The 27,863-nt window shown below is 41.6% G+C and overlaps 2 protein-coding genes across 7 annotated transcripts; both read left to right on the forward strand.

The window, feature by feature from the left end:
- The first annotated feature begins 281 nt into the window (after positions 1-281).
- Positions 282-21,085, forward strand: pnpla6 (patatin-like phospholipase domain containing 6). Of its 6 annotated transcripts, XM_088302095.1 has the most exons (37): positions 282-411; positions 2,750-2,838; positions 3,345-3,398; positions 3,539-3,626; positions 3,731-3,813; positions 3,894-3,985; positions 4,059-4,199; positions 4,282-4,441; positions 4,674-4,754; positions 4,961-5,089; positions 5,284-5,364; positions 5,673-5,796; positions 5,967-6,029; positions 6,840-6,940; positions 7,103-7,282; positions 7,991-8,068; positions 8,209-8,414; positions 8,605-8,736; positions 8,839-8,962; positions 9,660-9,773; positions 9,835-9,910; positions 10,034-10,183; positions 10,275-10,338; positions 10,501-10,669; positions 10,758-10,940; positions 11,050-11,168; positions 11,249-11,405; positions 11,625-11,741; positions 11,830-11,899; positions 13,936-14,052; positions 16,218-16,334; positions 18,020-18,168; positions 18,303-18,455; positions 18,924-19,040; positions 19,367-19,454; positions 19,707-19,852; positions 20,627-21,085. In XM_088302095.1, the coding sequence occupies exons 2-37, from the start codon at positions 2,791-2,793 to the stop codon at positions 20,693-20,695; spliced, it is 4,140 nt and encodes a 1,379-aa protein (XP_088158221.1). In that variant the 5' UTR covers positions 282-411; positions 2,750-2,790; the 3' UTR covers positions 20,696-21,085. The 6 variants fall into 6 exon arrangements, with proteins under 6 accessions (XP_088158221.1, XP_088158218.1, XP_088158216.1 ...); XM_088302092.1 differs by lacking the exon at positions 16,218-16,334 and having other exon boundaries at positions 5,673-5,808; XM_088302090.1 differs by lacking the exon at positions 13,936-14,052 and having other exon boundaries at positions 5,673-5,808.
- Positions 21,086-22,933: 1,848 nt separating this feature from the next.
- On the forward strand, positions 22,934-25,370 carry LOC148332481 (ependymin-like). The gene is made up of 6 exons (XM_088302096.1): positions 22,934-23,066; positions 23,770-23,804; positions 23,890-24,024; positions 24,409-24,592; positions 24,756-24,843; positions 25,132-25,370. Exons 1-6 carry the CDS (start codon positions 22,964-22,966, stop codon positions 25,280-25,282), a joined length of 696 nt encoding a protein of 231 aa, XP_088158222.1. The 5' UTR covers positions 22,934-22,963; the 3' UTR covers positions 25,283-25,370.
- Positions 25,371-27,863: the final 2,493 nt, after the last annotated feature.

Raw genomic sequence — 27,863 nt, forward strand, 5'->3', positions numbered from 1 at the left:
TGTGAAATTACGCGTTGTTATATTATTTTACAAAGTATTGCGTTACGTCGCTATCTCAAATATTTTGTGGGACAGGAGGTGGCTAGCCCGTTTCAGTTCTACTCTACCATCTTTGGAAGCTTGTCCGCGTGCTGTTGGACATGGTACCTGTCAATCACCTTGTCACCCAATAACCTAGCGAAAGAATGTATATCTCAATGCTCATTGGACAATGAGGCTATATTTACATCGTTATTTCTTTAAGTTCAGCCTCTTACCAAATAGCGCACTTTGGTTGGTCTGTTTTTACAGCTCCTCGGTTGCTGATTGGTTTAGCGTCTTGCGGAAGAATAAAGGCGGAGTCTATCAAATATGACTTCTGTTCGGTTATTTGACAGTCATTGACGACAAATCCGGAGCCCACAAGTTCAGGTAAACACTCCACTTACTAACTAGTGTTGTAAGTGTGTCCGCGTTTGTATATGTCTGTCTACATTTTGTGTACCTGAATCGTAATATTGGCCGACCGAGAGTTTACCTTTGACTGAACAGAGTGGTGCAAAGTACATCTCACGTCCCAGTGTGAGTAACGGTGGTGTTTATCTGAATTCGATATGTGCGTCAGGGGGGAAGGCAATAAAGGGACCAAAATGAATTCGAGTACGAGCTAACGCTTGAGAATTTGTCGTTATCTTTCAAGCGGATTCCGACAGTGGGCCGTTATCCATAGCATCTCGACAGCTAGCTTATGTTTTGGCGACCAGTGTTAGCTACCAGCGATGACGTTACCAATGGGACAGGCAGTCAGGTGCCATCTGCCCTGAATGCAGAGAAGCTGCCACTTGTTTTGATTTTCAAACGCAGCGATATCACGAGAGAAGCAACTCAAAAAAAAATTAGAACAGTGCCCCTCCTTCTGTGTTTTACTCATTAAAACATTATGCAACGGTCACCTTTGAGAATGTAAGGGTAGCACGACGAGCTAACGTTGCTAATTTGGAGGGGGTAAATATAAAATTAATGTTTCTTCTCGTGCAGGTTGTGTTTCACAGATTGTATTTATTGTTTAGCCACTGCCATTGGTGATTAAAACGAGACCAGACAGTTCATTTACAAGAGGTCAGTAAGGCAACACCTCAGGGGGGGTGCAAATTATGCAAAACTATTTTGGCTACTAGGGAGAAATATGAGCTCTCACCTGATATAGGTTCACCTTTCTAGTGGTGTACACACGCTCTTATTTACTTTTTGCTGTCATTCGATCAGACAACAAGGTCACTCAGTCTTGATGTATTTGCGTGTACTCAAATGCTATGTTGTTTTTCTTACAAGTTTGCACTTGGGCGGTGGGTGGTTGACCCACATCATGTCCAGTCTCATGTAGGCTCAAACATTGTCTAATTTGCAAACTACCCCTGCATTACAAATACCAGTGAATGTACACACAGGCATGTTTGTATTTGCGTCTTCTCTGTACAGTAGTGTCACTGTCAACACTAGCTTTGTTTCAAAGCGAACAAAAGCATGTTGGAGTCTATGGAGGGAGGCACTGCTTGACACAATCTCATCTGAAACTCAGAAGCAAACATGTTTGATTAGACGATCACCACAATAGAAAGTGCACTTTAGAGCGTAGATGATGACTTCCTTCAAAACAGTAATTGCAGACAATGCCTGCTATTGATTTCCCTTAACTGACTTCTGTTGTCATTTGCATTAATTGAAAGGTCAGTCACATTTCTCTGCAGTATTCCCATTTCTTATCTAAATAAGACCAGTATTACACAGTTACTGTAGCTACACTAAATACAAGCACTCTATACCACCTTTAAAGTTACTTGCTTGAGCGATAATGGGGTTAATGGCCGGCAGATGATGCATCCTCTCTCGCTGTATTGCAGCAGCATCCTTTCCGGAGGGTTATTTTGTCATTGCGTCTTACTTCATGCAACATGACACTCCCCCCCCAGCCTTTCAGTAATTCAATTTGATCTCTACACAGCAGTTCAGTGACATTCAACCATCCGTTGATGATCAAGATTGAGCAGGAAGTGCATCAGGCCTGTCATGCAGCCGATGCAGCCTGTGGTGCGGCTTCATGTTTAGTATATGCAAGTACTGAATGGAGAGAGGGTTTGTTCACCCTCGTATGAACAAAATTGATAGTATATTTTAAGATACCAGTTTTGAGGTGAAACAAGCAAGGAGTCATATTATTACAAATTATTATTAGATTAATTGTGCAATCACGACGGACGCGCTAACCCTCGGCACACTTTAACCCTTAAGAAGATCATCCGTCGGTGGGGTGGGTGGGGTGGGTGGGGGGGGGGGTGACATCTGCATGGTTTTATTATGTTATCCAGAATGGCGCCAGTGTTTCACGTATGGGCCGTTTAGACAAAGGCCTGGCTCTGTGTCCTCTGATTCCTGTTGTTGCAAAATGCAATCAAGTCACTCCACTGTGTCACTTGCTGTCATTGCAGGGATTTGAACCAAAGATTATGTTTTTGTGACAGCAATTTGACAAGCAGTCATTCTTGTCAGCAGCTCGCAAAGCCTTCCTGTAAGCTCTTCTTCAACACCACTGGCTAATCTTCTCTTGCTCGTCCAGACTGTTGTTTAGACTGTAGATGTTCTCGTATTGTTCACTGTACAAAGGAGGGGCATTGATAGGCAGCGACACATTGCAAACTCTTAGGTTGAACTTGATGTGCTCTGGAATCGACCGTTGAAATGAATAATGTTTCCCATGACTTTTTTTTTCTAGTGGCCTTTTATGGATCACCCCTATGAAGAAACAGGAATACAATGGGACAGAGTACCTCGGAACAAGAGGTCCAAACGGATGGTCCAGAGGTTGGTTTGTCAAGCAGAACTTCTCTGTAAACCATTTTTTGTTGTTTTTTTGTCCTGAAAATTACAGAAAGTACACAGTATCACTTAAATAAAAAATTCCATGTCACTTCTAAACTATATTTTAGGCGCACATTCTGCCTTTTGTTCTCACCATCTGTCAGCACTACTTTCAGTATCCAAAGAGTCCGGCTTTGTCATTTTCTGCATCACCGTTCTTTGCTCTTCACACCCTTATCAATATCTCCTTATAGCAGGCACTTAGTCTCATTGACTGCATTGCTACAAAACCTGTGCTGCCTCTTTTTTAATGACAATTTGCCAATTTTCATCTTAGTGACTTCAAGAGACAAATGTATCCTTAAAAGGATAGAAAAGACTGCTTTCTACAATATATTTTGAAGTTTGTTGGAAACGTACCTGCGATGTGCATCTGAGAGCCCACAAGTGAAACTTTGACGTGGTCCAGTAACCCGATTAACTTCATATCACCCCACTTTTTGTAACAGGACAAGTTTAATGACATCAAGTCATTTGTGGAGGAGGAACTCCAGACCAGCATGGTAAGTATTGTGAAGAGGTTTTAGTTGTCCTGTTTAAAAGCCATACTTTGATGATATAAATAATTTTTTTTTTCTACTTTATTCAGTGGATTGTGCCATCATGAACAATGCAACTAACCCTGGTGTTTTATTTTCTTCAGATGATGGGGATCGTGATTGGGGCTGGCGTTGCCATCGTCCTCATTGCCATCCTCATCTTCTTCATCCTGCGGCGGATCCACCTAAGAAGTCAGTGGTTGCTTGTGATGCTTTTCTTGCGTGGGCGTACGCAATCATGACACATAGTTACAACTTGCGTTTCTATGAATAAGATAAGTTGTTCTTGTTGACAGACCTAGAAGCACAAGAGGCGCCCAAGTACCGCTTTCGTAAGAGGGACAAAGTCATGTTCTATGGGCGAAAGATCATGCGTAAAGTAAGTTTTGCACGCAGGAATTCAATGTCACAGGAATTGCCCTTCTCATTCCCTCTTCTATCGCTGTTATTTCTCAAAAGGTCTCCCAGTCTACCTCCTCCCTGGTGGGTACGTCCTCCACCTCACGGCCACGCCTGAAAAAGAAGCAGAAGATGCTCAACATTGCCAAAAAGTACAAAAAGTCAACACACACACAACGTCACAGCCCTCCTGACATCTCATCCCGAGCCGTCTCCCATTTTTAGGATCCTGCGCTTTAAGAAGGAAGTGCCTACGTTGCAGGCCAAGGAGCCTCCTCCCTCCGTACTGGAGGCAGATCTTACTGAATTTGACGTGGCCAACTCTCACCTTCCTTCTGAGGTGCTTTATATGCTTAAAAATGTCCGGTAGGTTGAGGAAAATCACGCCGCTGATTTTGACTAAAATGCCTCCTCAAGTGATGTCTCATTGGTTGCATTTTCATTTTAGTGTGTTGGGCCACTTTGAGAAGCCCCTCTTTCTAGAGCTCTGCAAGCACATGGTGTTTGTGCAGTTCCAACAAGGAGAGTATGTCTTCAGGCCGGGCCAGCCAGACAGCAGCATCTACGTGGTTCAAGATGGAAAACTAGAATTGTGCCTTACTGGAACGGTATGCGGATTTTTTTTCACAAGTTCTGGCTATTCTTGTGAAGGGTATCAACTCCTTTTTGGCACGCTTCTGTTAGGGTACTTTGTTACTACCATTTAGCAAGATTGGGATGGAAAGAACGTAACACAGAACGCTAGAGGGTTATGGCAGTTGTTTGCTTCGCTTTCAGCTCAGACTTCAAAGCACGTTCTTGAATATTGAATGGGCTCTGTTGTTTCTTCTCTTCTTCCAGGATGGCAAAGAAAGTGTGGTGAAGGAGGTTTTCCCTGGCGACAGTGTCCATAGCCTCCTTAGTATTCTGGATGTCATCACGGTACGTTTACGACCAGGTTTATGACATGCATGTACAGAAATACAGATACAGTTGTCCATAAAAGTTACGCCATAAAACAAGTAGGCGATTAGCTTCATTCATACTGCTTTAATTTCCTTTCAGTCAGCCTTTTCATATCCCCCCACAAAAAAAAGAGAGAGAAAAAAAACCCAAACTTTTTTTTTTGTTGATTTTTGTCTGTCCAGGGCCACCAGAAGCCTTACAGAACAGTGTCGGCACGAGCTGCTGAGGTCTCCACTGTTCTTCGTTTACCAGTAGAGGCCTTCCAGTCTATTTTTGAGAAGTACCCTGAAAGCCTGGTGCGGGTAGTACAGGTGAATTTTTTTTCTCTCTGTAGATTCAAATTTTAAATCCATTCACTGTATTTACAATAGCAGAGCAGTGTGCCCATGATTTTTATTTACTTTTTGTTTTTTTTTAATAGGTCCAATCTAAGTTCTTTCAATGTATGGCTTTATATACCAGATATGATTTGGATGAACTTATCTGTCAAGCTTCTATCTTTCAGATTATAATGGTTCGTCTCCAGAGAGTTACAGTCTTAGCCCTTCACAACTACCTGGGCCTAACAAATGAGCTCTTCAGCCATGTGAGTTCATGACACACACACACACACACACATACATGGTGCATACGTTCACAACGTCAGCAATTTAAAAAAAAAAAAAAAAAAAAAGAAAACACACATCTCTGTTTCGGTCAGTAATAATATTTTTCGATTATAATATTTTTAAGATGGAGAGAAACCAAAATCGATGTTTGGTTTTGAATAAATGAACTGCCCTACTCAGGTACACTGTGTGAATTCATGTATCATTATGATGCATTATTCAGCTGCTAACTTCTGTCTGTGTCTCTGTCTTGGATGATTCGTCTCACATCCACGCGATATGACAGGAATTGCATCCTTCACGTCAGCCACCCCCGTCTCCACACCCAACCCGCACCAGCCCCATCCGCCACGGCAAGCGCTTTGGCAGCCTGACAGTGCCTGAGGAGCAACGCGAAGCTGCCATTAAAGGTGATTTAGCAGGTAAGGAAATTGCTTTGAAAATCATTTCAAAGACCATCCAATACCAATATGTGATGCAAAGAAAATCAATTACACATTTATGGCTTATGCTTTTTTTCTCCGTTTTACATTTAATCTTGGTGGCCCATTGGATTGGAATCTGTTGGTGTATATAATAGGAGAACAAGGCAAGGATGGAGCAACTCTTAGTAGGACCATCTCCATGCCCGTGGATATTGCTGGTGAGGTGTTTTTCTTTGTTTCATGTTGTGTGAAGTCTTTCTGAAACGGTGTGCCTGAGTCGAAAGATATGTTTAGCAACAAATGTATCCATGATCCACAACACCATTTATTGGTCCTTCCATTCTTTATATCAGTTTTTCCCAACCTGCTTAACCCATTCATCATCCAACAAAAGTGTCAAAAAAGCACATTTAATGAAGTAATCAAGTTGAGCTTGTTTATTTGAACACATTGTACTCGGGAATTGGAAAAAATGAGATTGAAAATGATTTTGTTAATAAGTTAGCAACAATTTACTGCAACTCATCTGATTATCTCTCTTGACACACTATTTTGGCTCAGTGGTGGGGGATCACTTATCTAGAACAATTTATCTTCTTCAGGACCACAGCAAAGGTGAAGCGCACCTCTGCAATTGATATTTATGATAATCTTTGTTCCTTATATTTAAAGGTACAACAAACCTTTTATTTTGAACATCACTCCACTCTCTGCTTAAATGTCTCACGTAAAGTCTAGCTGCCCTAACCAGCCACTTCTCCATTCTCTTAGACCTGGTTTCATACAGACTCTATGGTGGCAAATGTATCTGCATGTTTGGCATCACATTCTTAAGCCCTGATGGAGTTTAGCAATATTGTTTAAAAAATCTTGTGGATGTGACATTTAGAGTGAGTAGCGTATTAAAGATGTCTTCAACAATTGCAGATATCAGCTTTTTAACCTATTTTTACTTAGCAGTTATCTTGCAGCCACATGCTGTTTGCACAGCCTTTTATAATGGTTAATGTGTCATTCTGTCAGCGCAGGTATGCAGAAAAGTCTGAGATCAGACTTTGACATGGCATACGAAAGAGGGCGGATCTCTGTGTCTGCAGAAGATGGCAACACCCCACCCAACTTTAGTCGGGTCAGTCTGCAGTATTTTATATTTTAACCAGTGATCATTTTTTATTTAGTCAAGAGCATAAAATCAAATGACTGTGTACTTAACCTGATATTAAAAACAAAGTCACAAATTCCCTCAGTGAATTATCAATAGAGGCTTATTAAACACCGTGTATCATGACAGTCTGTTTCCCAGGAGCAGCGGGAGAGGAAGGTGACAGTGGATGAGGTTCCTTCAGGAATTTACCTATATCCAGAGGAAGAGACAGGACTGGATAATATTTTCACAACTGTACCCTGTCGATCCAGTTCAGCGTTGTTTGAGGAAGCACAGAAAGAGGTCCTTAAGCTCATGAGGATTGAGGTATAGTATATCCGTTAAATTGTGAGCTCCCATTGAAACTGGCGACAGTTACAACAAATGCATTCCTAAGATGAAGGGAATTTATTTAAAATCTTGCTTGTTTTCTTTACATGTTAAATTGGGCATTTTCCAGGGGCTTCCCATCTTTTCATGTCCGCAGTCCAGTCTGCTCAACTTAAATTATTTATAGAGCACGAGCCCTATAAAACAACCGTTGCTGCACACAAAGTGCTTTACATGGAGTAGAAATCAGCCTGACTGTACAATAACAAAGACAGCTCTCATGCTGAGTCAAAAAAAGCCATAGGGTAAAAACAGATTTTAAAAATGCACATAAAGGGGGCTTGCTTAACAGGGACCAGCAACAAACAAACTGCACTTTGAAAAAAAAAACATTGTTTTACAATGTGCTTTTGTAAATTTCATTTGAAAAACTGACAGATCTGTGGTTACTCAACCGTTAGCCTATGGATTGAGAAATTGCTGCTTGAATGAGCTGATTGACATTAATCACCCTGCAGCATCTGTTTACAGATTATAATGCTGAAAGCAGGTCAGTAAGCAGGCCCCCTGTTGAGGTATCGTGCAGTACACTTTTATTTACTCACACACAGAAACGTTTCTTAAATCCGACAGTGTTCCCAATTAATGTTTATTGTTCCTTACTATTCATTTATGTATTTTCACAATAAATCCTTTCCATCCCAGGACCCTTCTCTGTTAAATGGGAAAGTTACTTTACATCATGCTAAAGCTGGAGCTGTATTGGCCAGACAGGGAGACCAGGTAATAACCACAATGCAAATACAGTCTTCTGCCAATCTTTAGTCTAGAAAGCAATATCACAAATAAAATAATGACAAGTACGGGAAACCAAATCATATGATGCTTGCTCTCGTTTTCTTTTCCTCTCTTGGCTCACCAAGGATGTGAGTCTGCACTTTGTTCTGTCCGGATGCCTGCATGTGTATCAGCGGATGATAAATAAGCAGGAAGCCGTCTGCCTGTTTGTGACCCACCCAGGGGAGATGGTGGGACAGCTTGCTGTGCTTACTGGAGAGCCTCTTATTTTCACCATCAAGGCCATACGAGACTGTACTTACCTCAAGATATCAAAATCTGATTTCTATGAGTGAGTATTTTGGAACATGTAAAAAACAAATGGGTCTCCTGAAAGAATAAACTGCCTTGATGGAGTCCGAACAAGGAAGCACTAATGTGAAGTTATGACCGTAACCATCTGCAAATCTTGAACTGAACCGTTATTTAAAGCTTTCACTTGTTTTTGCATCTTTATCGATTTGTGTGATTCAACTGCTCAGGATTATGAGGGAGCAGCCCAGCGTGGTGCTGAGTGCAGCGCACACTGTGGCCATCCGGATGTCACCATTTGTCCGACAGATGGATTTTGCTATTGACTGGATGGCCGTGGAAGCGGGTCGAGCCCTCTACAGGTACTCTAGTCCATCTTTTGACTGGTTTGCATGGATTACAGTCAGAATTCTTGAAGTCACATACATGGCGTTAAAACATGTTTTGTGTCTGCTCCCATACAGGCAGGATGATCAGTCAGACTGCACATATATCGTTCTGAATGGACGTCTGCGTTCAGTCATACGCAAGGCAAATGGCAAGAAAGAACTAGTGGGGGAATATGGAAGAGGAGACCTTATCGGAGTGGTGAGAGTTTCCTTCAAGTGAACGTTTGGATAGAAATCAAAAGGATACACACCCCTGTTCAAATACCACATTTTTTATGTGTATATATGTATAAAAAAAAAGACCAATAGAAATAATTTAAAAAAATATTTTCCATTTCAATTTGTGTTGTATTTGTTTTAAGTCTTACTTCGATTTATGAAGGTCTCAAGTTAGAAAGGGGCCCACGGAACCGATTTAAATTTGTAATTTCAGGTTCCACTTTATTAATTTGAGGGTGTGCACATTTATGCAAGCAGATTGTTGTATGTTGAATATTTTTCCTCTCAAAAGTTTTCTTTTCTGTTTCTTTTGCATTTGAGTGTTGCACAGGACAGGTTATAAGTCACGTTATTAGTTTTTAAATGATTTATCTTGGTCTGATTTTTTTTTTTTTTTTTTTTTTTAAACATAAGAAACACCTGATATATGAGCAGGGGTGTGTAAACTTTATGGAGCAGTTTTTTTCACAACAGTAGACATTTTCTTTCCTTTTATCATCATTTTTCTTGCACTATTGAAAATACTAAATTCTGACACACATTACAAGAACTTTTTAAATATAACTTCTGATGACTAGAAAACTTGTGTTAAGAGCTTGATGCCATATATATAAAAAATGCCATTATTATTTTGCCAACAAATACTAGCCTTATACATGAATCTCCATATGCTTTAGGTGGAGGCGTTGACCAAACAACCACGAGCCACCACTGTGCATGCTGTAAGAGACACTGAACTGGTCAAGCTGCCTGAGGGAACACTGAACAACATCAAAAGAAGATATCCTCAGGTAAGATTAAGCGTTGGCTTCGAGCTGTCTACAGTTGTTCTGAGGCTCACCGTTTGTTCAGGTTGTGACGAGGTTGATCCACTTACTGGGCCAGAAAATTCTGGGGAACCTCCAGCAGGGTCGAGTTCCATTCTCAGGTAAAGTGATCACGATGAGGATCATAAAGTGTAACACGTGGCCGGATATCAATTTCATACTTTTGAACGTGAGTTGACACTTGAGGTTTTGCCGCTCATATTTCTCCCTCGGCTCACTGGCAGGCTCCCCCCTGAGTTTGCCCAGTATGACCACCAGTGCTGACGTAACCAACCCCGCCAGCAACCTCTCTACTGTGGCTGTGCTACCAGTTTGTGACGATGTGCCAATCAATGCATTCAACCTGGAGCTCAGCCATGCCCTCAGGGCCATTGGTAGGCCTCTGTGATTTGTCGGCTCTAATTCTTACTCAATGACTATTTGGATTTTTCTGCTTTATTAAGTTTAGCTTTTATTACCATAAAGGGCCAACTTTGCTGTTGACCAGTGACATAATCAGAGAGCGACTTGGAGCATCAGCGTTGGACAGGTCCGATATCGTATTTGGCCTCATTGTTGAGATAACTTTTAGTGCTTTATTAATCCTGATATATTTACTATGTCCCAATGATTCCACCTGGCATTATGGCGTTTTCCTGTTCCCTTTATGTGGTTACAGTAGTTAGTGATATTCTCTATTCCCATCTGTCAGCATCCATGAGTACCTCCTGTCCGGCTGGTTGGCCCAGCAGGAGGACATCAATCGAATTGTCTTGTACCAGACTGACAACAGCATGACCCCATGGACTCAGCGTTGCATTCGTCAGGCAGATTGCATCATTATTGTTGGCCTGGGAGACCAGGAGCCTACCCTCGGAGAGGTTTGTGTTACAGGAAGCGCAGAGAACTGCATAGGCAATGAATCTTTCACGTGATAGTGCAAATACAAATGTTCTCTTCTTACATCAGTTGGAGCAGATGCTGGAGAACACGGCAGTCCGTGCATTGAAACAGCTGATCCTTCTTCACCGAGAGGATAGTCCAGGTCCTTCCAGGACCGTCGAGTGGCTTAACATGCGTAGCTGGTGCTCAGGACATCTTCACCTGAAGTGTCCTCGCAGGGTCTTTTCCAGACGCAGCCCCAGCAAATTGGTACAAAGGACCATCGAGACCTCTTACAGCACACCTCACTTGGTTAACTTTTTATTCCTGACGCTGGTGTTACTGCAATTTTATCACATGGGTTTTATGTGTTTTGCAGAGAGAAGTTTACGAAAAGGTTTTTGAGAAAACAGCAGATAGACACAGTGATTTCTCTCGGCTGGCCCGAGAGCTAACCGGAAACAGTATAGCCCTTGTGCTGGGAGGGGGCGGAGCAAGGTGAGGCAGTGAGACGTAATGTGCAGCATGTACCCCGCGGGTTAGCAACATCTTGATGTCTATGTGGTTGTCCTCTGTAGAGGTTGTTCTCACGTGGGTGTGATTAAAGCTATGGAAGAAGCGGGGATTCCCATTGATATTGTTGGTGGAACATCTATCGGCTCTTTCATCGGTGCACTGTATGCTGAAGAGAGAAGTGCCGTCAGAACCAAGCAGAGAGCCAGAGAGTGGTCAAAGGTGTGGTACTCCTATTCATGTTATTCAGAAATTGGAACCGGTTGGGATTTATTGACATTCCTCATACTTTATCTGTGTCCCGTAAGATTGTGAAAAGTCATTTTATACTTGTGGTCTATGATCATTCCATTTTTGAGAAAAAATTTCGGCCTAGTCTTGTGATAGTTGTTGAACATGATACACGTGTTTAAGTGCCTATGTCTTTTGGTATTTTAATAGGCAATGAACTCGGTTTTCAAAACAGTTCTGGACCTGACCTATCCCATCACCTCCATGTTCTCTGGCTCTGCTTTCAACACCAGCATCTACAAAGTTTTTCAGGACAAGCAAGCTGAGGTGATTTGCACTGTAAAGCCCTTGAATAGAATAATAATATATAGAAACAATGTGGACTTGTTGCATATGGCGCTATTTGTGTCTTCAGGACTTGTGGCTGCCATATTTCAACGTCACCACAGACATCACAGCATCCGCCATGCGTGTTCACCAAGATGGTAAGTGACAGCTGATTTAATGAGGACAAGTGACCTTCCTTCGTTATATTTTGGATTCAAACCTGAGGCAATGTAGGGCAACAGATGATTTTTGTTTTTCTTAACCGCGTCAGCAACAGTATTCAGAGCTTCGCCTTTGTCTTAAGGCAGTGCAAAAATGCTGCTATGGAAAGTACTTTGTAAAGAATGTATTTAGACTCTACAGTGATATAATATGTCAGTCCCAAGTAGAGTAACGTACTGTATGTGATACACAGTCATCTGCTAAAGTTACTGTTCCTATTTTCTTTGATGTGTGTGTGTGTGACTGGCATGCTTTCAGTTTTATTTCTAATTCTGGCACACTGCAACCGAAAATGCAAATTGAATGCTAATAAGATATACCGGTATACACACATACGATAATAATGCAATAATTCCCATGATGCTGTTTATAGGAGGCCAAAACCAATGATTTGATTTGTTTACATCAGGGGTGCCCACGTCCGGTCCTATCCAGTCTGTTTTATGTCTCCCTCCTCCAAAACACCCGATTCAAATGATCACTGGACCGTTTCAATCGCGCACGTGAAGCCATTTGAATTTTCCGCAAGGACCTGGACTATCTTCGATGTGACGAAGGGTCAGAGAGCTAGGCCACTGGAAAGCTTGCTGATGAGATATCATTAGAATCAGGTGTGTTGGAGGAGGGAGGCATATAAACCAGGACCGTACTTGGGCAACACTGGTTAGACAAAAACAATATTTGGATGCGTTTCTATGCTTGTACATTTACATTTGTGAATATGCATTATCACTAACAGTGACTAAAGTACTGCCGTCTTCACCCCACAAATCCAGTATAGTGCAAATAAATATGATTTGCCACTGTGCTCTTTTATATTTTGAATCCATCCTTGATTATGAATTAAACTGTGTTTTACTGTATAAAGCATACTGGTTTTGAGGGATTTACAGACTGGTGTGCTTTGGGGCACGATACTGTACGATACTAAAACCCATGTTTGCATCGTGGCATGTCTATTAACAGCTGAAGCGAAGCCTTTCCCTCTCTGTTTCACTTACTTGATCAGTTTCTTTCACTTCTATTTCACCGTGGTTATTTTTTTTTCTTCTTAATTTCCTTCCCATTATTCTTTCATCAGCTAAATGACTATCTTGTTTTTAAACAGCTGTGTTTCCAAGTCAGTACATAGCGACATCACAAGAGTTGCTCATCAAATTGAAAGAGCAGAACTAACCTGCTCCGTCCCCTAAATGCCTTTTTAGTTCTCCCATATCCATGTCAGCACGTAGGATCCAGAACACTTCATCCCAACCTTTTCCTTCTAAAATGCCATCCCGCCATGTTCCCTTCACTCATTCAATTTCATGTCGTGCCTTCTGTAGTTACACTAGTGTGTTGCCTAACCCTGCAATAGCGGCATTACTTTTAGTAGGTTTCTTGATGGGTCGGGGGTGATGGGTGTCATACACCTCCATGTAATTTTATTTGATTTTTTTTTAATGCACTAAGATTCTACAATGGGATGCATATATGTTGGACAAACACAGTTGCAGTTTCCTGTACGTGTTCCAATTTAAAGATGTAGTGTAAGGCCCAGTGACATGTGATGAAGTGTTGGACTTCCTCTTCCTCAACTCTCCTTCCTATTTTCTTTCTCACACGCTACTGTACTCACCTTCCTTGCTTGTTATCTAACAGTGCTAATGTGATTTATTATAAACACTTCAAATCTACTAGCATTCAGTAAGACAAATTACGGTCTGACTTTTCGGCCATATTTGGGTTTTATTGCTCTTTTACTAGTCACCGAATGTAAGCGTGTTAATATGTGATCATTGAGAGTGCAAACAATTAGTTTTATATCGCCTTTAGTTGAATACGATTGATCAACACGATGCCATTCATCCATGCCCACGGCAGCTTACTGTGTTCTCCTTTCACACTTTGTCTCTCCTTCTCTTTTCCACCTGTTACTTTTGAGTCCAACCCATATTTGATGTGTTCCTCCTCCATCTCAATCTCCTGACAGGTTGTGTCTGGCGGTATGTTAGAGCCAGCGCCTCCTACACCCCCTATTTACCTCCCCTCTGCGACCCCAAGGATGGCCACTTGCTTGTGGACGGTTGCTATGTAAACAATGTCCCAGGTCAGATCTTAAAACCCGCGCACACCAAAACCTCCTCCCTCACCCTCAAAGTTGACAAACAGTGGCTCGGCTGTCGTCCCCCCGCCCCCCCCGTTCCTGTTCCTAACTAACCCCATCCTGACCAGCTAGACTTTGGGAGCCCATGGTTTGGAAGGAAAGACGAGATTTGTGGATGTCTTTTAGATTGTGTCCCCCTGTCTATAAATAATGGCCAAAACAACATCTCATCCTCTTCAATTAGATCTTAACTTTACATTTGGGCATCTCTGGATCAGAGAGTTGCATGATCTTTTTCCTGCATCTGGCCTCCTTTGTCTGCTTTGAAATTTCTTATTCATCTCTGAATTTGGATTGATAATGCCAAAATGCTTTTTGTGTACACACGTTATCGAGCCCAGCGGTTTTCAAAGTGTGTGGCATGCCTCCTTTGGGGGGACTTAGGGAGAGCAGCATTTTGAGAAGATTAAATAAAATATTGACTTTAGCTTCATTTTATAATTGGTTGAATGATTATCAGTTTTTGAGAGAGGCACCATGATCTTGGATGAGCGGGAAACATGACAGTGCCCCAGCAACCAACCCCTTGAGATTTTTGCCTGTTCTTTGCATTTGTGTTCTGTAACTGCTGTATTATTTTTATCTGACGGGACGCTCACTGTCGTGCACTTGAAAAGCTCTAATTTAGTATTTATATTTAAAAAAAATCAGCACATCTTGCAGTTATGAGGTTCGGGGTCGGATTTTTGCCTTCCCGTACGGAGTTGGCATGTTCTCTGCGCTGCGTTGGTTTTCTCCCGGTACTCTGACCGCCTCCCACATTCCAAAAAGTCAAGTACAATCATATGTACTTATTCATAACATAATCATAGAAAAGTCTTAAAGGGCTTCCCATGCCCACAAAAACACACCCGATCAGTTCATTGAAGACTCTAAATTGTCCAGCTCACTCGTGACTCCTAATGAAGGATGCGTGCTTTCGAAAAATTGATTATATGGATGGTGAAAAGACCGTGTTCGTCATACAACGCCATATTTAATTAGATAATTGATTAGATATTTAGGCATAGCCAACTACTGGTGCAGTTTTGTGTTTGGGTTGTTTTTATTAGCTGTACCACTTTTGCAGCCGCAAGAGGAAGTATAGCACTGCAATGTGTTGACATCACAACATTGTTTGGCTTCGATAACTGCACCTATCATCGGGCTGAATTGTGTCTGTCTTGTTTCCTCTTGAGGAAGTCAGAAATGTTTGTTTTGCCGTTTCATTTCAATTCATCTCTCAGTTCATCTTCACCTGACGGAACATTGTGATTGGCTCCTTCAGCAAATCTTTCTCCTCCTCTGGCTCTGCTTGCGTCCACGTGCATGCCACTTCTGGACACGTTGATTCAACGGATATATTTCCATAAATGTGCTCGACCTCTTGCTTCATCATTTGATTTCCATTGTTCCTTCAAGTATTTGGGAATAAGTGTTCTGGATCCTGCTGTTAGCCCATTTGTTACCCATGTACAAATTTGAGAATGAGCATTCAGTGAGACGAGAACCCTGCAAAGATAGTTTAAAATGACTTCCCAATTCACAAATACTTAATGCACAGTTGCACCCTGGCGCATTTCTGCTGTGCTCCTTATCCTTCCAATCCATGCAGCTCTCTGTCTGCTCCTGCCCCCTGCTAGCGCAGAAATGTACTGCAGAATTGGGCAGGCTGGTTGTTTCCTGGTACAATCTTCAAACTTGTCACAAAGCAACTGCGCCTTTGAGTTTGACTTCTTTGCAGCAGCACATTTCGACCAACCATTCATTTCACAGTTATTGCTGCTTGGATGATTTCAAAGTAAATGTGCAAATGTTGTGACCGAGTTTGGAGATTTGTACAGTCTTGGTGCTCTGTGATGGCTGCCATTTGCCTTTTACCGGCCACACAAGTCACAATGGGTCTGTGTGCTTGGTAATTAAGGTTTGCTTTGGTGTACAGCAGAGTGTAAAGGCGGGCAGAACTGCATTCCCATACTTTGCAGGGTCGGCCTCGCCATACCTGACTGATCTCTGCCCGGTGTTGGGATTGTGGTCTGCATCAACACTAACGTGAATCACTTAGCCGAAATTGAGATGTTATCCCCCCCCCCCCTTCCTCCTCCCTACTTCCGTCCCCGGTGTGCCAGGCTCTCTGTGGCGCTATGTGCGGGCGAGCATGACCCTATCCGGGTACCTGCCGCCTCTCTGCGACCCCAAAGATGGGAACTTGCTTATGGATGGTGGCTACATCAACAACCTGCCAGGCAAGTAAAGGTGGTACCCTCTCTCAATATCCACCAACCCCACGGCCCAGAAGGATGGGCTCAAGTGGACTAAGGGAAGCTTGTTTAGTGGTTTACTGTGAATAATGCGCACAGAATAGGTGAGTATGACATTTTTTTTTTTTTTTAATGTAAGGCAGACCACCAACATCAGAGTCCAAGGGTACGTTCACATCTGCAAGGTAGTTTTGTCAAACAACCCAACTTTGCAGTGAGTCTAATTCTGCCCAATCAGTGTTTAATGAAAGTACAGGTCAAGTATATTCAAAATGTTCTTTTAGTAGTCATAAAATACATTTATAAAGACAACTTCACATTTTCCATATGGGCTCTGCCGTCCATTACTGGGTACAGAGTTGGCAATCACCTTCTGCCCGTACTCTTCGGATCCAAGACACTCCCCAAAATTGATTGTTTTGAATATATTACCATGCGCATCTCAAACATGTCACGGTTTGTGTCAACTGACAAACGACTGTTGTGGTTGATGTGACTGTGAACGCACCCTCAATTTATGAACAATTGAAAAACGGTCTATGACAGACCCATTTGATGGGGAGGGTAAACCCGCTCTTGGTCACTGCACGGTATTCCAAACAGATTGGGATTTTAAATTTCTTTGGACCTGATGTCTGCCTCACGAGCTAGTGTCAGATTCTTGTGTGAAAGTATGTGAGGTTAACTCTTTTCACATTTGGACATGTCGATACCATTGCAAAGTTCGGCTAATGTAATGCTCAGATTTTTTTTTTTTTGGACGAGCTGACACTAGTTCATTGACATCAGGTCCTTGTGTCCTCAATTGAAATTTGCATTTTTCTTTGGACAGAGCAAGATGGTGCAAAATGTTCTGTGCTATTTTTGCAATTTATTTGGAAAACTGTGACATTGGACATTGGTCTTGATCAATCACATATTTGTGGATGGAAATTATTACTCAGCTCAACTTTGATTACTTTTAGTCTTGCTCTGTTCCAAAATTAGCTTTCGTTCCTATTTGACCCAGAGGAAAGATGAGTTTGTTGGTCTGCAAATCATTGTTTAAAGATGTACATGGTCCAATATGTTACGATTATGAAAAGACCTTCATGAGATTCTGTGTCATCCTGATATAAAACAGAGCAGCCACATTTCACAAAGCTCCGCACTGCAAATCTCTGTCCGGACTGGGAATCATGTCTCACCGTCCGCCAAGACTTGTCACTGAAGCTTGTGAATTATGGCGCTACGTGGGTCTAGAAATTGATCCAACAGACATGCAGTCTTGTAAAATCAGCAGCTCTTTATTGATCGACTATAGGGCTGACCGCTGCTTGAGAAGTTTGATCAATCAAGAGTATTTATGACCCTTCTTGACACTGAATCGGCGCTTTGCACTTTGTCTTTAAATAGGCTAAACACCACCACAATGTTGAGGCCCACCTTTTTTTTTAAACACTAGCAAGTTCTTGAGAAAAATGATTTCCATCCTTCTTCTGTGCTCTGTTTATTAATTTTCCAAAATGTCCACATCAGTTAGTCATCAATTGGCCTTAAATTCTCTGCTGGAACTCCTTTTGGTGGTGTCAGTTTATTTAATTTGGGCCTCCAGACTACAAGTTGCATTGAAGAAATCTTTATCTTTTATCTGCGGCTCGATTCTGGTGTTTGCGTTGTGGACATCACAGCGGATATTGCGAGGAACATGGGCGCCAAAACAGTCATTGCCATCGACGTGGGCAGCCAGGACGAGACGGACCTCTGTAACTATGGCGACTGTCTGTCTGGCTGGTGGTTGCTGTGGAAACGAATCAATCCTTGGGCCGAAAAAGTCAAGGTGCGTCCGAGTTGGCAGCATGACCATGATGAATGCGTAACTTCCCATTCAGTGTGTTACTGTGGTGATGAACTACTTTTGTGGCAGTTTTACGGTCGCTGTATTGTCATTGTAATCTTTACAACCTCATCCAGGTGCCAGACATGGCCGAGATCCAGTCTCGGCTTGCCTATGTGTCTTGCGTGCGGCAATTAGAGGTGGTCAAGAAAAGTGCTTATTGCGAGTACATTAGACCGCCCATTGATCGTTTCAAGACCATGGACTTTGGCAAGTTTGACGAGATTTATGTGAGTTGCTCAATAAGACTTTCCTCTTTCAGTTTATGTGTGGAAGTGCATGTTAACATATCCGGGAACAATGTTTTGATATCCTCGTGGAAGTATACAGTGCCTTGTGAAAGTAGCAAATGTTTTTCCAACAGGGTTTGTTCAAGGTCACAAAGACAACAATTTTAAAGGTCTCTAACAGTTTTTCCTGACGCAGAGAATTTTTTTTAACATTCGACCAGAAAAAACATTTGCTACGTGCACACACATTTGTTGACCTTTGCCGCTCAGGGAGATACGGGCTTTAGTGGGACACAATTGAGAAGTTGAAGAACATGTTTTTTTTGTTTTTTTTAAGGGTTTCGGTTATGGCTACTTCTGTTGTCTCAGATTTATCTAATTCATCTCTGATCATCTAAGCATTTAGGCATTTTAACGCAAGCATTTATCTTTCCTTCTGTTCCAAATATCTTCATTGTTCTTTTCCAGGATGTGGGCTTCCAGCACGGTAAGCTGGTGTTCACCGGCTGGGCCCGAGGTGACATCATTGAAAACATGCTAAGGGACCACCGATCGGCCGACTACAACGACAGCAAAAGAGTTGACGTGAGCTCTACATGCACCATTCGAAGTAGCGCTACTTGATTGTCAGAGTAAAGGGTCCAGCCCTAAAACAACCAATTGTGTAAAAAAGCTGCTGGCCAAAAGCTTCATAACTTCCACAATCAAAAAGTTTGCCCACCCCTGCCTAATGTCTTGTTTCACGGAGCCCATCATGACATCATTGATCGGTCTGCAAATTATAACAACACATACGATCAGCGCTTTTGCATGAAATGAAAAAGATCCAGCCCATCAGATCTGTGTAAAGTCTATTTTTTGACTGCTTCAATATTAAGCAAAAATGAATGATGGACAAACATGTGTCCCAGTCATGCACGTGTCAAGGAGCCGACTTCACAGACCTCGCCGAGATCGTATCCAGGATCGAGCCAGTCCAAAACTACGTTTCTGCTGAGGGTGACATATTCACTTTTTCCTCCATTTTTACTGCCTACAATGTGTTTCTTCTTTCATATTTTAAGCACTTTGTCCATTTCACCTTCAAGATCTCATTAGCTTTAACTGGTATAATAAATAAGAGCTTCCAACACTACACCAATCTTTTATTGGAATACAGCCAAACACGTCCCTGACATCTGATGGATGCGCGTGGCTTCAGCCACTATATAATTTATCGCCGTGATATCGCCTCTAAATCTGTCCCTTCAGCGGAGGAGTCGGACTGTCTGACGGAGTACGAGGAGGACGGGATGGACCCTGTGAGAGAGGAGGATGCACAGGAGGAGGAAGATGAGGCAGAAGACGCAGAGGATCAGTCCCCTGGAGAGTGGGGACCGAACGGAATCTTCCAGACTGTGAGTACAACTTGAATGGCCAAAGAAAACTCCAAAGCTGATGCAGTGGTACTATACAGTGGGAGGGACGAAGAATGTGAATCCTTCAGAATTTCTTATATAACTTATACATAAATTGGTCGTAGGAAAAAGTGAGCTCTCCATAGCTTCATATAACAGTCATTTCATAGCACACAAACAATTCCAGGTACACATTTTCATATTTTTATAAAGCATAAGAAATGAACATTTCCAGGACAGGGAGGAAAAAGTAAGTGACCTTGACCGTTCGAATGCGTCAGTTCTCGTTTGAGTACTAAGCATGTTGCAGCTTAGTCAGCTGTGAAAATCAAGTCAGCCACTGCAACGATGGCTTCAGAGAGCCAACTTGAAATAACTCTTGTTTTTTTAAATAGCTGCCAGACTGGTTGAAGTAGCAGCTTAACACAGTGACAGGTCGCTGCTTTTCTTCGCTTGCACTCTTGACATGTTCACATTAAAATAAAAGCCGCACATATTTGCCTTTTGGACTAGCTGGACGTGGCCCACGGGCACTACTTTGCCCAGATGTGCTGTAAGTCTACGTTCATCCATGTGGCCGGGAGGTAAAAAAAAAAAAACTGTGCGCCTAACAATGACTCATTTCGGAACTGCACCAATATTGTTGTCTGCACGCCTAATTATCTTTTTAAAAACTGAAGGGATCATCACTCATCTAATTTGACGCCTCATGGGGCAGAGTAGTTCCTTGTCAGCCTCTGTACTTTCTCATAGAAACATTGTTTTATTGTGCAGGATGAGGAGAAATCTGTGAGGCAACGTCGGAAACTCCGCAGCGACGCCGCAGAAGTCTCCGACTGCTGACAACAAGCCACAGTGGATGATTTTGAAGTGGATCATCAAGGGCCAAAAAAAGGAACAATATTCTCCACTCCAGATTTTTCTGGAATTATTATTATTATTATTATTATTTTAATAGTTTTTCTTGAACTCATCTCAGTCAGTCACTCTGCTCCAAAAAGAAATGGCTTTCTGTCTGTCACGCGAGGACTTGAGCATATTTTTCAAAGGGGCCCTCTCACTTCATATAATCTTGTCATCAAATCCCAAAAGGACTCCAATAACCAACCACCCACAGGAGGACCTTGCGCGACTGCAGTGCTTGGCAATGAAATGACCAGAAAGACACTACAATGCATGCCTCCAGGGTATTCATGTACACTGTGCGTATGTGTGTGCTCGTGTGCGTACGTGTGTGCGTGTGCGTGCGTGTGTGTGTGTGTGTGAGAGTCCTGAATATTGAAATAGTAGCAGGACACTGTAAGGTGGATATTTTAAGAAACTGTAAGAAGTTGACAGCTTGACATTTCAAGTTGCCTCCCGATAGGTCGCAAGAATCAATCAGGAAGATGACAGCAATGTGAAAGGGACTTCAGATTGTTTTAAAAAGTGTCTTTTTAAAGACGTAAAAAACACATGGCAGTAAGTTAGTGTTATTTTAATTTATTTGAGACTAATGCACAATGGCAGCTTGCTTTTGGTTGTTGTGAGAGAATGAATGTCTGTGTGATGAAACTTTGGATTGATTGAGCTGCTTTTAGCGATGACTGCGAGTTTCAAACCGCAGAAGCAGCCTTGCAGCCAGCATTCCATCGCAGCCCCTTTTGCCACAAAGTGTCTATTTTCATTTTACCTGTACAGAAACGTTATGCCGCTTACCCCCCCCCCCCCTCCCCCCGCCCCGCCCAACAGGTGATCGTCATCCCATAACAGATGTGTAGTTGGTCGCTGACTCCACTCAAAAGCACCCCGAGTAAAATTCTGCAACTGGAATGATATGGACTTGCTTGGGTAAATATTCATACATTTCTGATGCTTGGCGGCAAAACCGACATCCAAACAGGTGACAATTGTACTGAAGGTCTGTTTTGTTAAAAAAAAAAAAAATTTTGTCTGTTAACTACTGGATGTTAATTGATTTTTATTTTTTGGGCGGGTGGTGGGCGAATTCCTCTATAGTTTTAATCAATTTAGGATGTTGACTGACAATATTCCTTGCTCATCAGATGCTTGTTTTTTGTTAATTGTCCACATTGAGAACCCAAAGCAGCAAACATGAGGATAAAGATTAATAAAGATAATTCAAAATATGCAGATTGGGAAATAAATATGCATTATTTATCATTTATTTTGTTTTTTTTCATTTTTACTGCAATTATTCTGCTTCACCATTTTTTAACATTGATGTTTAAAATGGAAGGTACTTGCTTGCAGAGAGCTGCTATTTTTATAATTTACAAGAGTTCGGCTTTGTTGCAATGTGACCTAATTGTAAGCCATGAGATAGATGCGCCACTTCTTGCACATGCCTATTTTTTAATTTTTATTTTTTATCATGAATGCATGAGAAATGCAAGCAGTTGCAAAACAAGAATCTCCAATGCTATAAAAGCACCTCATTCCTGGATCTGGACCTTTTTATCTGTCATTGGCCCACTGCTCCTCAACCAAATTTCTTGGTAATTGAGTGTTTCTACAGTGTGCTGATAATAAAACCACTTTGAATGGAAAATATGTGCTCGCAGGTTGGGGTGGTACGGGGTCAAGAGGCACGTGAGTTTTAGACAGTCTTTTTGTTTCCTGCAGAAAAGATAAAAGAAATTCTTTTCCAAATTTTAAGAGCTTGAAATTCTATTTATTTTCATTCCCATTAGTCAGGAATAGTAATAATCTGCTTAGTTTTTATGAGAAACTTTAACTTGGTGAGTAGATTAATTTGCTCGGAGATAAGACTGAGAACCAGAACAGCTGTACGTTAATTCTCTGTGGGAATTGTTCCACCTGCATTGGCTTCTACTCCACAACTCTTGTCTCAATGAATCTCATTTGGAAAAGGTCTGGATGTGATTTTAATAATTCAATTCCGTTATCTCCATGATGGCAGCTGAACATGGGCTTGGAGCTGCTGTGATAAATGACATCCATCACCCGTCATCAGTGTGTCTCACTTTCCAATTGGACTTGAATGTTTTCCTTTTTTGGGACAAGACAAGAGTCAATGTGGGCGGAAACACTTGGTGGGACCTGTCCAGATGTGAATCGGGTATATTTGGTGACTCCTGTTGCTCTGTGATGCGAAGGTGTTTGCAGTCTCTGAACATGAACGTCATCCGTGCTTTGGCCATCCTCGGCCTGCTGCTTGCAGTTGCCAGTGCTCAGAAACCACAACAATGTGGTGAGTTGCTTCTCGACGCCTGTAAAATAATCGTGCATTTCTCAATTCGCTTTAATGTGTTATAATTACACTTGTTACATAAGAGGTGGGGAACGTGTAAAACATCCACACGGCATGATGCTGCCACTACCATGCTAGCCTGTATCCTTCCCCATATTTGTGCCTCAGGACAGTCCTGTCCTGGAGGTTTATTGACTGTTTGGCTTCCTGCTTAGTTTGTGCTCTGATATACCCTCGTAGGACCTTCTTTAGGCCGATTGAATTTTGGAATGAGGCACTAACTGTATTTTGAGCATTTGTGGATTGAAAATTTGGTGGGGCGGGGGGTGTATTATTCAGCTGTATTTGTTTTTAGAATTGCACTGCCGGCCATTTGAAATGCTCTTAAAATAAAAAGACCACAGCTGTAGGTTGCTCTTCCATTGGGTACACCTCCACAATCCAGTCAACCTTTTTAAATTGTTCTTATTGGACAATGTCATTACAGCAAGCATGCTTGTCTCTGTGGGCATTTGTCAGGCCTGAACTTTTGATTTGGCTCTTGTGGTCATTTAACTGTGCTGGTGAGCTTTTAACGCTGTGGCCACAGAGTGTAATTGTTAGTTACTCTTTGTAGAACTTAAATGCCGCCATTTATTTCGATGCTTATTTTGCATGCGCCAATATTTTTTTCATGGTATATTTCTGTGTTTCTTTTTTGCAGAGTCTCCTCCCCTGATGAGTGGAGGCGTCACTGTGGTAAGTCAGATTTTTTTCCCCCAACTTCTGTACTGACACAAGAAAAACATACAAATTCTGCAAATATTTTCCTTTTGGTATCCAGATGGGCTTCAATGGCCTCGTCATGTCTACGGGAACAATCAGCTATGATGCTTTTGGTCAGAAGATTCGGGTTAGGAACTTTGGCATGGCTGGAAATGAAACCTTCAATGTGGACCAGCTGATGTTGTTCAATAAGGTATTTACATGTGACTGGAGCAGCTGCTTTTAGAAATAAGAAAAGTCCATTTGCAAGATAAATCATTACAAAATGTTTTGCTCCAACCTGTACAACTAAAGTTTAAACATCTAAACAAAACAAAATACTCATGAGATCCTTGGGTGCGCACCTGTTGTCTGAAACCATGCCGTTACATGGAGAATAATCAGTCAATAAGTGTCTGCGGTATGTGAACCAAAACATTTCCATTTCTTTCCTTCTGTCTGGCGTTTGTATGTTCTCTCCATGCTTGTGTGAATTTTCTATGGGAGTTTCAGCTTAATATTTGTTGTCACCGTCTGTTCGCTAAATATTGAATTCTAATTATGATTTATTAAAGGTCCACACTTTTCTATCCTCTAGAAAGTCTATTACAAGATTGACTGGAGAAAACCGTCTTGCAAGAAAAGACGTCTGAGTGCGGATTTTATTCCCATGCAAGTGCCCGATGATGCCAAATTGATGGGGCAAGTCGTTATGGGTTCCTCCTCCTCGTGGGGAATGGGTGTGTTGGTCAACACCTGGTACGGGGACCTGCCCGGTAACGGTGAGAAGAAACGCTGATGGATATGGGCACAGCTCATGTGGTCAAAAATAACTTAGGATCCATAATGCATAAAACATTATTTAAATATAAATATTTAGAATTGAACTTAGTTTATTCCTTAACCACCTTTTCTTGCACATATTGTGTACCTTCATGAATTCAGGCACCTATGCGAGCGTCTTCACGGAGATTGGCTGCATCCCAATGACCTTCAGTAGCTACACACCAACAACGGGATGGACCATTGTCAGGTATGACTTGACATGCAATGGCAAATGTTCTTAAAGCGCGTTTTTTTTTAATTCAAGCTTTCATGTGCCATGTGTCAGCATCTTTAAGTGTCTGTCATGATGATTGCATGATACTTATGTGATCTAATATAAGCGCTGCAACGCCAATTCATGCTCACTGTCCAGTATTGTCAATGAGTCCAGTTTGAGTTTGCAGTTGACTTCCAAGTATTATTCTCCTCATGTGCTATACTATAAGCGCTGTAACACATACAGAACAATTTGAACAGGTCTTTTTTCCATTTCCAGCACTTTCAACTGGGTACTTGGCATCACCAATCCTATGGACTTCTTCCCGCCTTTACTCTGTGCAAAGGCTCAGCTGGAAGAGACCGAAACACCAGACACCATGTTCACCGCCTTGGAGTCCCTCGCCAGGAAGACCAGGGACATGAAGTAAAACATTCCTCAGCCAGCCCCTCACTCAAAGAAGGATCGACTAATTCATTCATTCAATTCAAATAAAGTCTTGACATGACACATGATAATACATTTGTGCATTTGTAGCATGTTTGCTGGGGAAAAGCTGTTCACTATATATGCAGAGTGCCACTTTACACTTTCTGTGTGAGTTAAGCGTGAAAATTATTGAAATGACCAAATATATATATTCAGTGAAGTCGTACTGAGTCCGACTTGAATAAATCCCCCTCATACTGCCATCATTCATGACACTACAGCTGGAGAAATAATATATAAAAAGACACTAACTACTGAGTGTTGGATGACCCAGCTTCTCTTGAAAGGTCCGTCTTGAAAATGGCCTCGCAATTAAATGCACACTTTTCCCTCCTTCGGCCATTGTGGTTAAAAAAAAAAAGCAATAGATTTTCGAACGGTCGCAAGTTACGACTTCCGGGTGTGTTGATTGCACGTATCGCTGCCCCGGTGCTCCCTCACAAGCGAGTATCCAATCACAAGCCGCGTTCACCACCTTCAACGTAAGGCCAGCGGGAAGGCTCACTGTCACCAATTCGTGATAATAAGATATCGATGTGAAGAAAATGATCATGATTTTTTTATTATGTTAGGCCAGCAGAGAAGGCCTTGACCATCCACCACTGCATTTAAATAATAGCCACGATACTGCAGTACTCGTATCCTCCAGCAGAGAGAAGCAACATTCTTTTTCCTTTCAGAAGCCGCACGAAGGTATAAGTTTGACTTTTTTTTTATTACATAAAATAATTTAACGACTACTTGATACAAAAAGATTATTTGAATCCCTTATTCCAGGCAATTTACAGCGCCATAAGTTCGGTACAAAAATTTTATTAACTGAAATGGCCCCTTATAGAGGTGGGCAACCGTTTTCCTTTCTTTGGAACATTAGCAATACTAATGCAGTCATCATTTATGTATACATATATTTCTATACACGCTTCCTCACCCATGGCTGGAACTTCCATCAAGAATAGATATAAACTCTACACTGTGAAGCAGTCATGCCAAGCAGTGAACACACCGTGCTGCACCATTAGCAACCCAAATTGTATACAGATGTAGATTGCATTCATACATTTGGAAGATCCAATTAAAGACTTGCATCTATCGGTAAAAAGTCTACACATCCCCGGCTCAAATAAACAAGACCAATATTAACCATTTCAAATCGCGTTCCACCATATGACCTGTAGCCTGTACAACTCAACAGAAAAAAATGAGAGTTAAAAGGACACTTGATTGACGTTAACATTTGCTCTCATGTAATAGGTTTGCATGTAAAAATGACACCAGTGTTTAAATGTATGCTGCAGGTATTACAGTAACGCTAATTTAAAACCCTTCCCAATAAAAGCACACATCTGTGTGCATAGAAATAAACATATAATAGTTCATGCCACCGTGGCGAGGTAATTACATATTTAAAATCAGCGTCAGATGCAACTGAGCTAAAATGTTAAAAGGAGAGGCTGCAAGCAGATTTGTAATTTTGTGCTTGACTGCATGTCAGTGGCGAGATGAAGCAATTTTAAACTCTGGCGCTTCAAATCTACCCAATTTTTCACAGGAACACTGCAGAACTATAGCTCACTTAATGGAAATAATGGAAAAGGACTGGTTAAACTAGTTGAACACTGAACCGTGAGTCATGTACAGGCTGCCCTCTCATTTAGATGTGAAAACAGACTGACAGTCTTTCTGCCGAGGTATATTCAGTGTGTTGTTTGCGCAATCAGTAGTACATATAATAAAGTAACATGCATGGCCTATCGATGAAAATGAAATGCATTGCTGTAAATAATCAATTTGTTGAAGGCCTCGGCGTTGTGTGACTTGAGTGTCTTGCGTTGGTGTGGCGTGATTGCAAACTCAAGCTGTTGTGGTGATTACATGCTTCCTCATCCATGGCTGATGCTTCATGAGGAATGGACAGTTGCACATTAGTGCACACTGTCATCATCATTGTTCTGGGAATCTGCCTGCAGAGAGATTTAACTTCTAACCGGCAGAGGTTTGTCCATTTCAAGATACTTTATTGTGGAGCATCTGGCCCAAATACGAGTCACTGATCATGCACTGAGGTGTTTCCTGATCTGAATTGAGGCGAGGGACGTAGTACTGATACGGATATTATGCTTGCAGATGAAATTTCAAGATGAACCTAAATTCCAGTATAATCTTCGCAGGTGAACTTAAATTGACCTTCTCTAAAATTTCGAAGGCTGTGCAGTCTTTCAGTTTTTTTTTTGTTTTTTTTTGCACAATTTGCTCTTTTCTAACATGTAGCTGAATGGCAAAAAAATCAAACAGATGTATGATCTATTTATGTTTTTTTTTTTCTTTTTTTAATTTCCATTCCATTTGTGTGTTTATTGTAACATTCTAATGGTTCTCTCCAAAACACAAAGCTTATTGGACACAAGTATGAGTTTAGAGAAAGTCAACCGTAGTTCACCTGTAACGATTATACTGCATTTTGGATTAATCCTCAAAAATCACCTGAAAGCAAAAATCATAACTTTTGTGCGTAGTGTAGA

The sequence above is a fragment of the Idiotropiscis lumnitzeri genome, chromosome 8 (assembly GCF_059441095.1).
Source record: "Idiotropiscis lumnitzeri isolate Australia: NSW breed Sydney's pygmy pipehorse chromosome 8, RoL_Ilum_1.0, whole genome shotgun sequence".
Lineage (NCBI taxonomy): Eukaryota > Metazoa > Chordata > Actinopteri > Syngnathiformes > Syngnathidae > Idiotropiscis > Idiotropiscis lumnitzeri.